The 13,175-nt window shown below is 40.4% G+C and overlaps 1 protein-coding gene across 2 annotated transcripts in view; it reads left to right on the forward strand.

Moving 5' to 3' along the window:
• The window catches only part of COL6A1 (collagen type VI alpha 1 chain), a 343,520-nt gene that overhangs the window by 185,421 nt on the left and 144,924 nt on the right, over positions 1-13,175 (forward strand). For both annotated transcript variants that reach the window (XM_044075923.1, XM_044075922.1), the window contains exon 20: positions 7,662-7,724. In XM_044075923.1, the coding sequence (XP_043931858.1) occupies positions 7,662-7,724 (63 nt within the window). The remainder of the gene's footprint in view (positions 1-7,661; positions 7,725-13,175) is intronic.

The raw sequence follows: 13,175 nt of genomic DNA on the forward strand, positions 1-13,175 counted from the left end.
CCACTGGCTCGGGGCCTTGAAGGATACCACACCAGACTTGAGTAGTGTGAAGTTTGCTTTAGAAAAGTTCTTCACTGTGGTCTTTTTGTTTGGGGTGGGGCGGGATGTGAATTTCCAGTGAGATTAGTTTATGATCTGATCTCACCAATGAGGGATATACTTCCGGTGTGGAGCATTTTGTCCCCATGTTTGTGATGATGAGATCTAGTATATTTTCTCCTCTTGTGGGAACGGTGACTAGTTATTCCATGGCATTTGAATTTATGAACTCCAGGAACCTTTGGGTTAAAAAGTTGGGGCTTGAGTAATGTTCCCAGTCTATATTCGGGTAGTTGAAGTAACCCAATATAATGGTGTTTGGAGATACATTTATACCCTCCAGTGTCTTCAGGAAGGCTGTGTGGGGTTCCTGAGTTTGAGAGGGTGGCCTGTAGCATGCTACAAATTGTAGAGCAGTTTTGCCTATGGTTAATTGCACCTGGATGTTTTCCGATGCTTATGCATTGCCACCAACCTGGAGGTGTGGGTATCCTTGATGAATATGGATACACCCCTCCTTTTGTGGTGTGGTCCGGGTTTTGGGTCGGGCATGATATGAGGTAAAACCTGATAGTGCCGGGTGCTCTCAGGAGCCTTGAACCAGGTTTCAGTTACAGCACAGACATCGATGTTCTCCATACTGAGAAGGGCCTCGAGTGCATGCATTTTGAGATTTAGACTTCTGGCATTGAGCAGCATTACCCTTAGTTTCTTCCCATTTTTGTTTTCTAGGGTGGTAGGTTTAGAATTTGAGCCTTGCCTAAAAAGGCACTATGGGGTGGCAAGAGCCTTAGCCAATATCCGAATCCCAGGGTGACAGGTGCAAGCCGTCTCTTGAAGCAGCGTGGCTTGTCAAGCATGTCATCCCAGGCAGACAGACACTGGATCCCCTTTGAATGACACCAGAAATTAAGCCAATTGTTAAAGCTGATCATCTTGTCTCTATGTTGTGGCATCATTCTTGGTGAAGGAAGGATACTGCTCAGGGTCAGGGTCATACCTGCCTGGGCTACATAATCAGAGAGCTCCTCTATGTCTCTTTTCATGTAGTCCAGGGAGTGCGTCTCGATCGTTCACACCAGCATGGACAATGACTGTGTCATATTTGTACTTGCTGTGGAGTGACCTGAGTGCTTGTGTTATGTGGCGGATTCTAACGCCCGATAGGCAGTTTACTGTGACCCTCTCCTTATTCAGCCTGGTGAGTGGGACGTCAGTGTGTCTGACTATGTAGTCATCTATGACAAGTATGTTTGGTATTGTATTTGGCCTTAAGGGCTGTGACTGCTTTGCACACTGATTTTGTGGTTTATGTGTTGCCTGTGGTGTGTCATGAGGTGGCAGTTGCTTGGGTGTCTGCTTTGGAGGCCTCTGCTGTTTAGGTAAATTTTTGCTCAGAGCCTCCGAGTATGTCTTAGTGTGTTTATGTGTTTGATTCATTGTTGTGATAGCTTTATGTGAGACTGGTTTTGTGGTGTGTGTAGTTGCCTTCTCCTCCTGTCTGGTCTTGCCAGTCCTGAGTTGAGAGAGCTCAGCCTCCAGTCTGGCCAAATAGCTGCATCTCTCGCAAGTATTTGTGTTATGTGGGAGGAGTCTTAATGGAGAAATGATAGGGATCCAAATAGAGAGATGATAAAATCAGCAAGAAAAGTAGAGTATTATTGCTGGAACTAAATTCATCCTTAAGTCTTGGTGAGTACTTTCATGTGGTGGACCCTGTTTTCAGGAAATCTCACCAAAATGATATTGATATATAGACTGCATTTTATATAGTATATATCATAGAGAGAGATAGCCTAAAAAATAAAAAAGATAGCTGGGTGTAAAAGTCCCAGAATAAAAAAGTGTCCAATCCTAGTATGCATACTGGAAAAAATGGCAGTGTGTAGAATTCTCATGACATGGAAACATTCCTGCAATAAGATTAGGCCAGGTTTGGGGGGGGTGCCCCCCTAGTGTAGAAGGAAGTAATAGTTCTGACAAAAACTGGCAGTCCAAAAAAGAGCCATAAAGGTGATAGAGTGGACTATTGAGGATAAGGAAGAAATTATATATTGTTACTAGAATGCAAGAGGCCTATCATTTCCTGATAGAAGATATTCAAAAATACTGAGAAAGAAATTAGAGGAAAGAAAAATACTTGCACAAAAAAACTGTGAAAAGCTTCAAATACAAATTTGTGTTCATTAATATAACATATCCATGAAAAACATTACATGGAAAAAGAAACTTTGGGCTACTTGAAAAAGAAGCGACATAGAAATTGTGAAAATGTAAAGAACAAAACCTAGACATTTGAAAGGTACAAACAAATATGGACATGGGAAAGAAAGAGATGTCTAATATGGTGCAATATTTATGCAAATGAGAAAGTCAAACTAATCAATACAAAAAAAAGAAAAAAGAAGTATAGGCAAAGGCACCCTGACATGAGAAATTTTACAAGACAAAAATTAAGATCACACAGGGGAATATAGAACAGAAGATTAGTAAAGTAGAAGTTAAATAGAAGCTGAAGTTACGGAAAACCTGTAAAGTGAAGCACTTAGTGTAGAAAGTCTAATACAGATTATACCACAGCATGATGGAACAATGAACCTCCAGATTAAGGAGAAACAGGTGGTGAAGGAGACATCTGAAGAAGAAATAAGGACTTGGGAAAGAAAAATATCTTTAAAATTGTGCAAAACTAATCAATACAAAAAAAATAGATTACCTGCAAAGTGTAGCAAACCCAACTTGGGTACTGTCACAGCATGATGGAACAATGAGTTCCAAAATTAGATAGAAACAGGTGGAATGGGAAGCATATGATCACTTGTCATGTGATGGTGGTCTGTCTGAAGCCTTCAGTGGGAAACCAGTACAAAAGTTCAGTTGAAGTTGCACAGCAAGGGAAGGAGCAGGAACCAGTGGCAAATCTGTTGGTCAAGGTTGTGGAGTGATAGGCCAGTGAGTTGCCATATGAAAGAACAACAGATGATGCAGTTGAAGAGGATATATCCCAGGAAAATGTTATGGAACTTTCTGTAGAATGCCACCATGAAACAGTGAGCAAAGAATGTGCCCTTTGTTTAGAAGAAAATGAGCTAAGGGAAGAGTTACTTGATTTAACAGAGATGGAGAGACATATTAAGATTGATGAAGGACATAGATTTAAAATATTAGAAGTGTGATAAAACAGATGAACAGTGTAATCAAGATTAGCAGAAATTCATGTAATTACCATGCAGCTAAACTGATAACAGATAAGACTTACCACAAAAGCACATTGCGATAAGGGAAAGGAAAGAAGAATCCAAATGCTATCAAGAAAGCATTGAATAGAGAAAGCTATAAAGTAATTAAGACAAGAAGTGTCACTGTTAGTACCATACCTCTCAACCTCTTAGAGCAAGAAATCTGGACAAACCCAAAATAAAAGTGGGACAAAGGCCCAAAAATAGGGACAATTTTTAAATATTGCTTTTACTGACTTAGAAAGTTGATAGAATAACAGGTTTTGCATTAGTATGAATTTTATGAAGGGTATGAAGCCTGAAACTCAAATGTCTGTCCTTATTTTCTAACTTTAATTTTTAATGATTTGCCACTAATATGCCAGAAAACTACAATTTTATGAATAACAGAGCAAAAATATAAAGCAAAAATCTGGACATTCTGCAAAAATGTGTACAATTGAGAGATGTGGCACAGTATAGATGAGGAAATATATCAAAAAAATACTTAAAGATAGATGTGATAAATCAATGTGCAGTATCAGAACAGACCAGGATCTATCATACAGTACTTCAAGTTATAAACTAATGATATCAGCTCTGGCAGAAAAACAGGAAAAGTACAAAAGAAACAATTTATTGATGACCCAAAAAGTTTTATAGAGATGTGGGAAACAAAGCAAAAGGAAGAGAACCACCACAATAACGAAAAAGAAAAAGAAAAAAAAGTAGAATCACAAATAGACACGTTTTGGAGAAATATCTGTGAAGACCCCATGAAACATTAGAAGCAGTAAAATAAACAGTAAGTTCTTCAAATGTATTGGATATGAAATGGGATGAAGTAATGGCCAGAGAAATTGACACAAAATTAAGAAAAGCTTCTAAATGGAAAACCCCAGGTACCCCTTCTTAAGAGTGAACCTGCAAGCTATCATAAAAACTATAGACCAATACCTTGCCTTCCGACAATGTACAAACTATAGACTGGAACTGATATAGACAGAGTTTATAGTCATTTAGAAGAAAACTTGGTCATGGCAATAGAATAAAAGGGTAACAAAAAAAGTCATATGGAACAAAGGATGATTTGTTGCTAAATAAAGTCATAATGGAGAATTATAAAAAGGGGAAGAGCCTAAGTAAGGTATGGATAGATTACAAAAATGCATTTGACAGCATCCCACATTCATGGATAAAGGAGTGCTTACAGATGTATAAAATGTACCCTACATTGACCATGAAGCAGTGGCAAACCACTTCACAGCTAAGCCATGATAAGTTATCTCAGGTATAAAAATTCAAAAGGGGATATTCTATGGGTGATTTTTGCTACAGTTGCTCTTTTGTCTTGCCCTTAACCAATTAAGCTGCCTACTTAACAGATTAAGTCATGCTTACAATTTGCCTCCCATTAAACAATCAAGTGTAAATACTTCTAATTTACTTTTTGTGGATGACTTAAAACTGCATACTTTACCAGAAGAAGAGTTGAAAGCACAACTGCAAGTGTTTAAAACTTTCTCAGATGATATAAGAATGGCTTTTGATCTTGATAAGTGTGCAAAAACAATGTTTAAAGCAGGACAGCTGCAACACCAAGATAACATCAGTCTGGGACAGGAATGTGATATAAATGAATTTGAGCAGGAAGGAGTGTATAAATATTTGGGAATTGATGAAAGCTCAACAATAAAACATGAACAAATGCAAATAAAACTCGGTAAGGAATATTTTAGAAAACTAAAATTAATACTGAAAACAGCCCTGACATCTAAGAACAAAGTCCAAGCTATAAAGCAACAGGTTTGGGATGATTGGCCCCAAAATATACTGGATCAGATGAGCAGAAAACTAGAAAAAATGTTTGATTTATCAAATGTATACAAAGATTATAAATTCCTCGTTCTGAAGTATAGACCTCCTTGAAATTGATTACATGTGTAGATCTGCAATTGTAGGACTGCATACGTATCTGCTGACCTCACCAAATCCAAACATAGTGACAGTTTTTAAAATATAAGGAGAAGTCTAAAATGACTTCCCTGCTTAGTTTAGCAGAAGCAGATCGATGTCAAGCGAGAATGGAAATCAAATCCGAAGTAGACAAAAATGGTAGCAACTGAATGTGCCAAAAATCAAAAGAAAGAATATAAGGAGAAGGATCAGATCAGAAGGCAAGAAATGTGGAAAAGGCATAAATATAGTGGGAAGTACAGAAAACTCCTGAAACAACCACATATCTATCAAGATTTGACACAGGAATGGTTAAGGAGAGGTGAATTGAAAACAAAAGATGAAAGGTTAATATTGGCACCCAGGATAGTGGGCTACATACACATTGCTTTACAAAGTCCATTGAACATGTGGGAAAAACAGAACTGGAAACAGTTGCACATCTGTGATGCTTTCATGGCACAGAGTATGTATACTGAAAGGCATAATAATGTGGTAAGAGTGTTGCACTGAGTATTGTACAAATATCACAATATTGAAGTAGCTGAGAAGCACTGGAAAAATGAGTCACAAAGCACTATACAGAATGATGAAGTTTACATCACATAGGACCACCCTTTACCAACAGTTTAAAAATAGATGCTAGAAAACACAATAATACAAAAGCAGCACTGATCATTGAAATTGCTACACCCAGTGATTACAATGTCTTAAGTCCAGAGAGACACAGTCATAAATTATCCAGGACTTGCAGGCAGAATGACAGCAATGTGGAAGGAGGGTATCCAGACAGTTCCAATAGTAGTAGGAGTAATGCATCTCATGGAAAAAGAATTTGTTGGGTGGGCATTCGAAAGACATGTGTAAATGGGCGTGCCTTTGTTGAAGGTTGAACATCGAGCTGGCACCTCGACGTTCGTGAAAATCTACTGCCAATCATTAGCAGACTGGAGTTCCGCTGTGGCGACCCCTAACCGGGAAAAGCCGAAAGACAACAACATTTAGATATGATACCAATACATATAACTCCATATGAACTGCAGGAAGAATCAGTTCTGGGCAGATTGAGGGGACATTCTTTGCTAACATCAAAGATTGAAATAATACTAATTGGGAACATATTTTCTGGGAGTGCAGTGAGTTGGTGGACTTTAAGGATTCCCTGCGGGATGCACTGTCAGAGATGTTGGGTGGGCAGATTAGTCTGATGAGGGAGATGTTTTTTCTGAGTTATGTTACAGAATGGGAATTGCCTAAACATGGTAAGGCTTTGCTGTGTCTAAATATGGTGGATGCCAAAAAAGCAATTACTAGAAAATGGAAATCAAAGTCTAAACCAACTGTACTGGAAGAAGTGAACATAGTAACAGAGATAAAACAACTGGAACTGAAATCTTTATAAAAGGGTAGGAACAAACAACATAGGAAAAATGTGAATAGTGGGAACAATACATACAAGGGAGGAATGAGGCCTAAAAGGCATCAGGACTTAAATGAGCTAGTTAATGTTTGCATGAGAAAGATTGCGTAGATTATAAGTGATGTATAATCTTTGCAACTGAAAGTGCGTCAGTATTGTTTGTGATGTAAAATGCTTGCAACTAGGATTGTGTTGGTATGGTTTGATTTCATTTATATAAATGCATGATTGCCTATGTAGTAAGTGATGGTTTAATGAAGATGTTTCTTGTTTAAAAAAGCAGGAGTTGAATAATTTAGGTAATATTGCTTAGCTTATATGATAGCAATATATGTGAAGTGTAATGTTTACGTTAGCATAGTTTGATTACTTTTATATAAATGTAAGTTTGCCTATGTCACAAGTGATAATTCAGTAAAGGTGTTTGAAAAAAAAAGATTGAAACAATACTCGTTTCATAAACTTTAATCATACCCTGACATACGAATGGTATCAGAAACTCAAAAGACTTGGAGAAACTTAAAATTGAGATCAAGCTTTATATCTCAGGTAACACACCATTAAAATATGGAATGTTTTCCATAGCTATATTGAAGTTTGTTTTGATAATTGCAAATGTATTTCTATTATATACTATGTTCTGTTTTAACAATACTGCATCTGAATTATTGTCCTGCTTATAGTGGCAATTTGCCAAATCCTATGAGACAATCATTTTTTTACATGTAGTTATCCTGTGAGATGTGTTACTGGAGTATAGCTCTTTGTAAAACAGTAAGTGCAATTCAAAATAGACCACAGAAAAAAGACTCTGATAAAAGAAACTACTTATTATAATAGCTAATAAATAGTAGATATTTTAATTCATTCAGCATAATAAAAGCCTTTGTCTTTACTTTTAATTATACAAATACATCTTAGAAGATTCAGACCAGAGTTTACAGTTCAGTTGCTCTCCATGCTACACCAGCTGTTATAAATGTATAGTATAAGTGTTAACTGAGAACTATGTTTTGTCTTCTCTGCAGGGGCCGCCTGGTCTCCAAGGTGAATCGGGCCGAGATGGTAATGCTGGACCTTCAGGTGACAAGGTATGACGTGTTTACTATCAAAGGAACTTCATTTTCACACAGAGTATATATTTGTACATAAAGACACAATAACCATACTACTTCATCATTTCAGGCCATTTAAATTTATTTCTGTGTTGCTTCTTGGAATTTTTAATATTATTCTTTTTTCCTTCTACTTTAACTTTATTTTACATAGTGAAATGCTTATTAGTTGAAGAAAGAGTATGTGGCTAGATAAAATTCTGCAAGTTGTCAATTTTGCTGAATGGGCAGAAGGAAATACGGACAGCTGGGTTATATTCAGCATGACACTGCATAATTGTCTGTTTATTCTTTAAAAATATGTAAACTAAAATCAGTCTGTATTGTAAGTGACATCAATAAAGTAACAATGCCAGTAACTGTAGGCTATTCCGTTCTGAATCTATCCTGTAATAGAATTCTGCAGCATAAGCTTGAGAAATTTCTGAAAGCATAATTTGCAGAATATGGACAGGAACATGTATTCATACTGCTACTACTACTGAAATTCAGGCAGTAATCCAGTCAGGTGAATAGATCACCACTCACACCAGGGAAGAACTAAAATGCCATTTTGTAGGCTGCAAAGCCTTTGAGAGAATGCCTCTTTGGGAACAGGAAGTTTTATGTTAGTTATAGAATGGAAAACTAAATGCTGAGATTGGCAAGGGGAAGAGAGTTAGATGTAGAATATGGTATTTGTAGTGAGCAAGAGGTCTGTCTCACAAAAAATATATCTGTTACGTGACAGGCACCATAGAGTATGGTTCTGCTCTCAGTATCATTATAGAATGCAATATGTTTATATCGGAGGGAACAATGGAGCTGAAGAATAGGGCTAGCATATTTGCTGAAACTGAAGAGGCGTCCTAAAGTGACTTGTGGGAAAAACAGTTAGCTGACAGGTGGGTTCAATACAAAAACGTATACGTTAATATATTTCGTTTGAAAAACTCATGGTAACTGGCATGTGCTCGGAGGAATATCCCTGGATAGATGGAAGAGAAAACAGGTCTGAGTTGTGACATACAGCTTCAGCAAACAGTTCAATTAGTCAGACCATGACAGGGCCTTATTATAGGGCCATCACAAGATGGCTAACTGTTTGTCTTATGAGGCACAGATTGCCCTGAATTTCAGTTCTCACATATATCTAAAATGTATGCATTACCCAGTTAACGCCGGATAGGCAAGATCTGTAAGCAGTTGTGGAAGTGAGTTAATTAGTCCCCTCTACTTTGTCAGTATCCACTGGATTATAAAATCCTCTATCAACAAATAAAATAAACTACCTAATAGATAACTAGTCATGCTTTTGTTCATGACATGCTATACTTTTCTCATACCACACTCTTACGTATTCCCTATTATTTAGTCCTTCGCCTTCAGCCTACACCGATGCTCTTCTGACATTCCTCCTTCCTGTCCTATTCAGTACTTCCCTGACTTTCCCTCCTCTTGTCCTATTCTTCTGAACTACTATCTTTCCTTTCTGTGACCATCTCCTACTTATTTATACAATACCTATATAAATGTCCCTTTCATTTTAAAGTATGCTTGTTATAAGTATCATTCTGTATCAGCATTTTATTCTGAACTTATTGTTTCAAGCTTTGTAAATGTGGTAACTTGTTATATTATTTTTATAAATCCTGAAACATTTTTCAGCAGGAATTTGCTGAAAATGGACAATCCTTGGTCAGACTATCTGGTTTAACAAATGTAAAACAATTGTAAAAATAAAGCTGGACTAGTACTAGTGATGAACCTAAATAGCTCCAGATGACCTTTCAGTCACGCTACCCTCATAAGATGACTGAAGAAAAAAGTTGGGCATGTTTAATTCTTACTCACATCTGTAATTGAGCACTTTCAGATATTGGCACTTCAAAATAATGGAATTTAAGCTTCCATAAATGTGAGGATTGCATATACAAATGACCCTTGACTAGGAACAAAGGATGTGATCTAGAAGAACTGATGTGATGATGAGTGTAAATGTATTCTGTCAGTTTCAGTGGCACAACAGGTAGCACATTTACCTTTGTTGCAGAAGGCTGTTTCTATTCCCACACTAGGTAGATAGATTGCTGACACTGCAGTGAAGAATAAAATATCCCATGGCAACTATCAGAGGTTTTGGCATAATTGTTAAGGTCTTTACCACACAGATACAAGGTACAGGTTTTAATTCTGACCTCTGGTTATTGGCTAAGCTTGTAATAGCTTGTAAACTGATAGCTTAGCATTTACCGATGAATAAACAGATATAGCACTAAAAATGCACAAAGTCATTATTTTTATTTAGTATAGCCTGCCAAAGTGAACTTGGGCAAAGGTTGGTAGACAAGCATACCCTTATTGAACTGTCTCATTACTTCTTTCTTTATTTGACATTTGTTAACTGGGTTGGTCCAAATGAGCAAAAGATTAGCCCATTTTCAGTGGAGACCCGAGGAGAAAAGATCCAGAACATAGATATGATTATAATAATAACACACAGATGTTATGTGATCCTATCTCGTCTACATTCTGTACTGATGGGCTCGGAGTTGATCCCTCGGCTCCGACTCGGCACGCTATGCTATAGAGCGAAGCCTCTTATTGGCTGAGCTATTTTCTATCCCAGGATGCACCACCACTAATCCCCCAGATCTCGTTTGCCGCTTACAAGCTAAGACGTGGTCTCAACTTGGCTGAGCTAAGTACTGTTTTCTTTCTAAAGTTTCCTGTCAGGAAATCTCTTATTATTACCCAAAAAGCTGTTTTAACAGCTATTTTTGTCGTACGAGTGTGTTTTGGTACTTTTTCTTGTGAAATTGTGTGTTTGATTAAGGGAAAGGTTTCCCGTTTAAGTTAGAGGGGCCTTCCCCTATTATTCAGCTAGTATCTTTATTTTTTCAAGAAGGTCAAGTACCCGTTTAAGTTAGAGGGTCTTGGCCCTCCTTTTCAGTATTTTATTCTTGTCTGATATTACATTGTATTGTGTCTTAAAAAAAAAAAAAAAAAAAAAAGTTGTTGGTTAAAATTTTTCGTATTGTGGTAAATCTTCATATAGATAGTGCTACTTTCACTAGTTTTAGTCTTTTGATTATACATTATGTCGAAAGAACATAGACCCTCCGGGTTCAAAAAGTGCACGAGGTGTGGTTATAAAATGTCTATAACCGATGACCACTCCTCGTGCATATATTGTTTAGGCGCCAAGCACCTACAGGAGTCCTGTAGCATGTGTCACGCCTTTTCATCTAGAGTCCTCCAAGAGAGGAAGAATAAATTAATATTGAAAGGGCTGATTAAACCCTCCTTCGAGGAGGCCTTATCTTCCTCTTCCTCTCCTACCAAAAAGAAGAAAAAAGCGTCGGCTCCGACCAGCCTGTCGGAACCGACTGCTAAGAAACCTAGGCAGGCTTCTCCATCGGCTCCACGGACTTCGGAGAAGAGGGCGGAACGGTCTGCCTCGATGTCTCCAGTCTCGACTCCTCTGGTTTCGGAGCCGAGGACTGGGGCGTCGAGAGGCGGGTCACCTTCATCGGCTCCACTGATCTTGGAGCCGATGAGGGTTGCCGGCTCAGACTCTTCCCCTTCGGTGCCAAAGCCCTCCTTGGCACTGAGGGAAATTGTTTTGGGATCTCCCTCGGAACCGATATTGGTCGAGTCCATTCGGAGCCGGTCCCCCAGTCCTATGGAGCCGATGGAGAAGTCGGTTCGGACCCGATCGGTCTCATCTAGATCCTCCAAGATGTCTGATTCGGACATCGACAGGGTGCTCCTAAGACTTTTCCAGTCTCCTGTGTTCCAAAAGTTAGTTTCGGCTCCAGCCCATTTGGCTTCGGAGCCGATGGTCCACCCTGTAGTTATGGTTCCTCCTCCAACAGCCTCGGCACCGTTGGAGCTGGTGCTGGTGGAGCTGATGGAGGTTTTCGGGTTGGGCCCGACCCTTACTCCAACTCTGGCTCTCGAGTCGGAGTTCGGTATGCCGACCTCCTCTGTCGGCCCCGGGGGGGAAGCTTCGGGACTGATGTTTTCGGTCCCAAGCCTTCCTCTCGGTACGTCGGCTGCGGGGGTACCATCTACTGTTGTGGCCACGGAGGTGGGACCTTCCCAGGATTCTGGTGGTCCGGCCTTCAGGGCCATGAGGAATGCTTTAGCCAAATCCTCTTTGGCTACCTCCACGGTCTCTCAAGCACCTTCCCTGCATACAGAGACTGGGTCTTTGGCAGTCCCCCTGTCCTTAGACAGCGGAGCCCTGGGGCCTGAGGTCACCCCCACTGGGGGTCCCCCCCCTCCTGGAGGTCCCTCTGAAGCTTCTTCGGAGGAACCTTCAAGGAAAAGATCGTGCAAGAGGAAGCACGTTGACTCCCCCGATAAGTCTCTCACGTCAGACACTGATCTTGATGATACAGAGGGGTCCCCTAAGTCGTCCTCAGATGATGTCTCCTTTGCAGACATCCTGGAAGCCCTCAAACAATGAGGCAGCTGGCAATCCAAACCCCCTTCTGCTGATGAGTCGGTGTTCCTTAAGGCCTTCGGGGCACAGCCCTCCGCCTCCTGGGTGTCTCTGCCCTTCGACGAGCTCCTAGATTTGATCTGTCGAAGGGCGTGGGAACACCCAGACTCTGTGGAACCGGTGCCTGCTTGCCCAAACAAGTTCCTGTCAGCACCCCCAGAAAAGGAGTTTTTGACGAAAGGTGTGGCTGTAGATGCCTTGGTGGTGGCATCTGCTACCCAGCAAGATGTAGCAGAGGCTTCGATGTCCGTCCATCCTCTTAATAAGGAGTCTAGGAGCATGGATCAGTACGGTAAGCACACCCTAAGTTCAGCGGCCTTTACTTTAAGGTCCCTGAACTATCTAACGCACTTCACCAGGTTTCAGAGGGCTCTGATCAAGGAGCTTTCAGATATCCTCTTTGGTAACCTACCTGAGCAGCTGGCCCAGACGGTTGGCTCTCAGTTGGCTACGCTGTCATCCATATCAAACTCGTCCATGAGGCTCATTTCTTATGCGGCCAAAGGGGCGAGTAGAGCGGTGGGTACAGGTATTGCTCTACGGAGGCAAGCCTGGCTCCGCCTGTGTCATTTTGCGGAAGCCTTCAGGTCTTCCTTTGCCGACGCCCCTTTTGATGGGTCCTCTTTGTTTGGACCCAAGGTAAAGGACACATTGACCCGCTGCGAGCAAGAAGGTAAGACTTTGACTGACGTAGGGGCACGATTTTCCACTCCCTTTCGGCCTTACCCCAAGGCTAAAAGAGGAGGGAAAATGTGGTTCCGTAGATCTCAGAAGTCTTATCCCTCACAGCAGGATGATCCCCCTTCTAGAGGCAGAGGAGGGGGGAAATTCTTCTGGAAGACGCCGTCCCAGAGGCGGCAGAGGCCCCCGCAACACTGGAGACCACGAATCCTTTCGTGGCTCTTCAGCCTTTCACAGTCCCTGAGGGACTGCCCGAC

Source organism: Protopterus annectens, chromosome 6.part1 (assembly GCF_019279795.1).
Source record: "Protopterus annectens isolate FY-2018-M chromosome 6.part1, PAN1.0, whole genome shotgun sequence".
Lineage (NCBI taxonomy): Eukaryota > Metazoa > Chordata > Ceratodontiformes > Protopteridae > Protopterus > Protopterus annectens.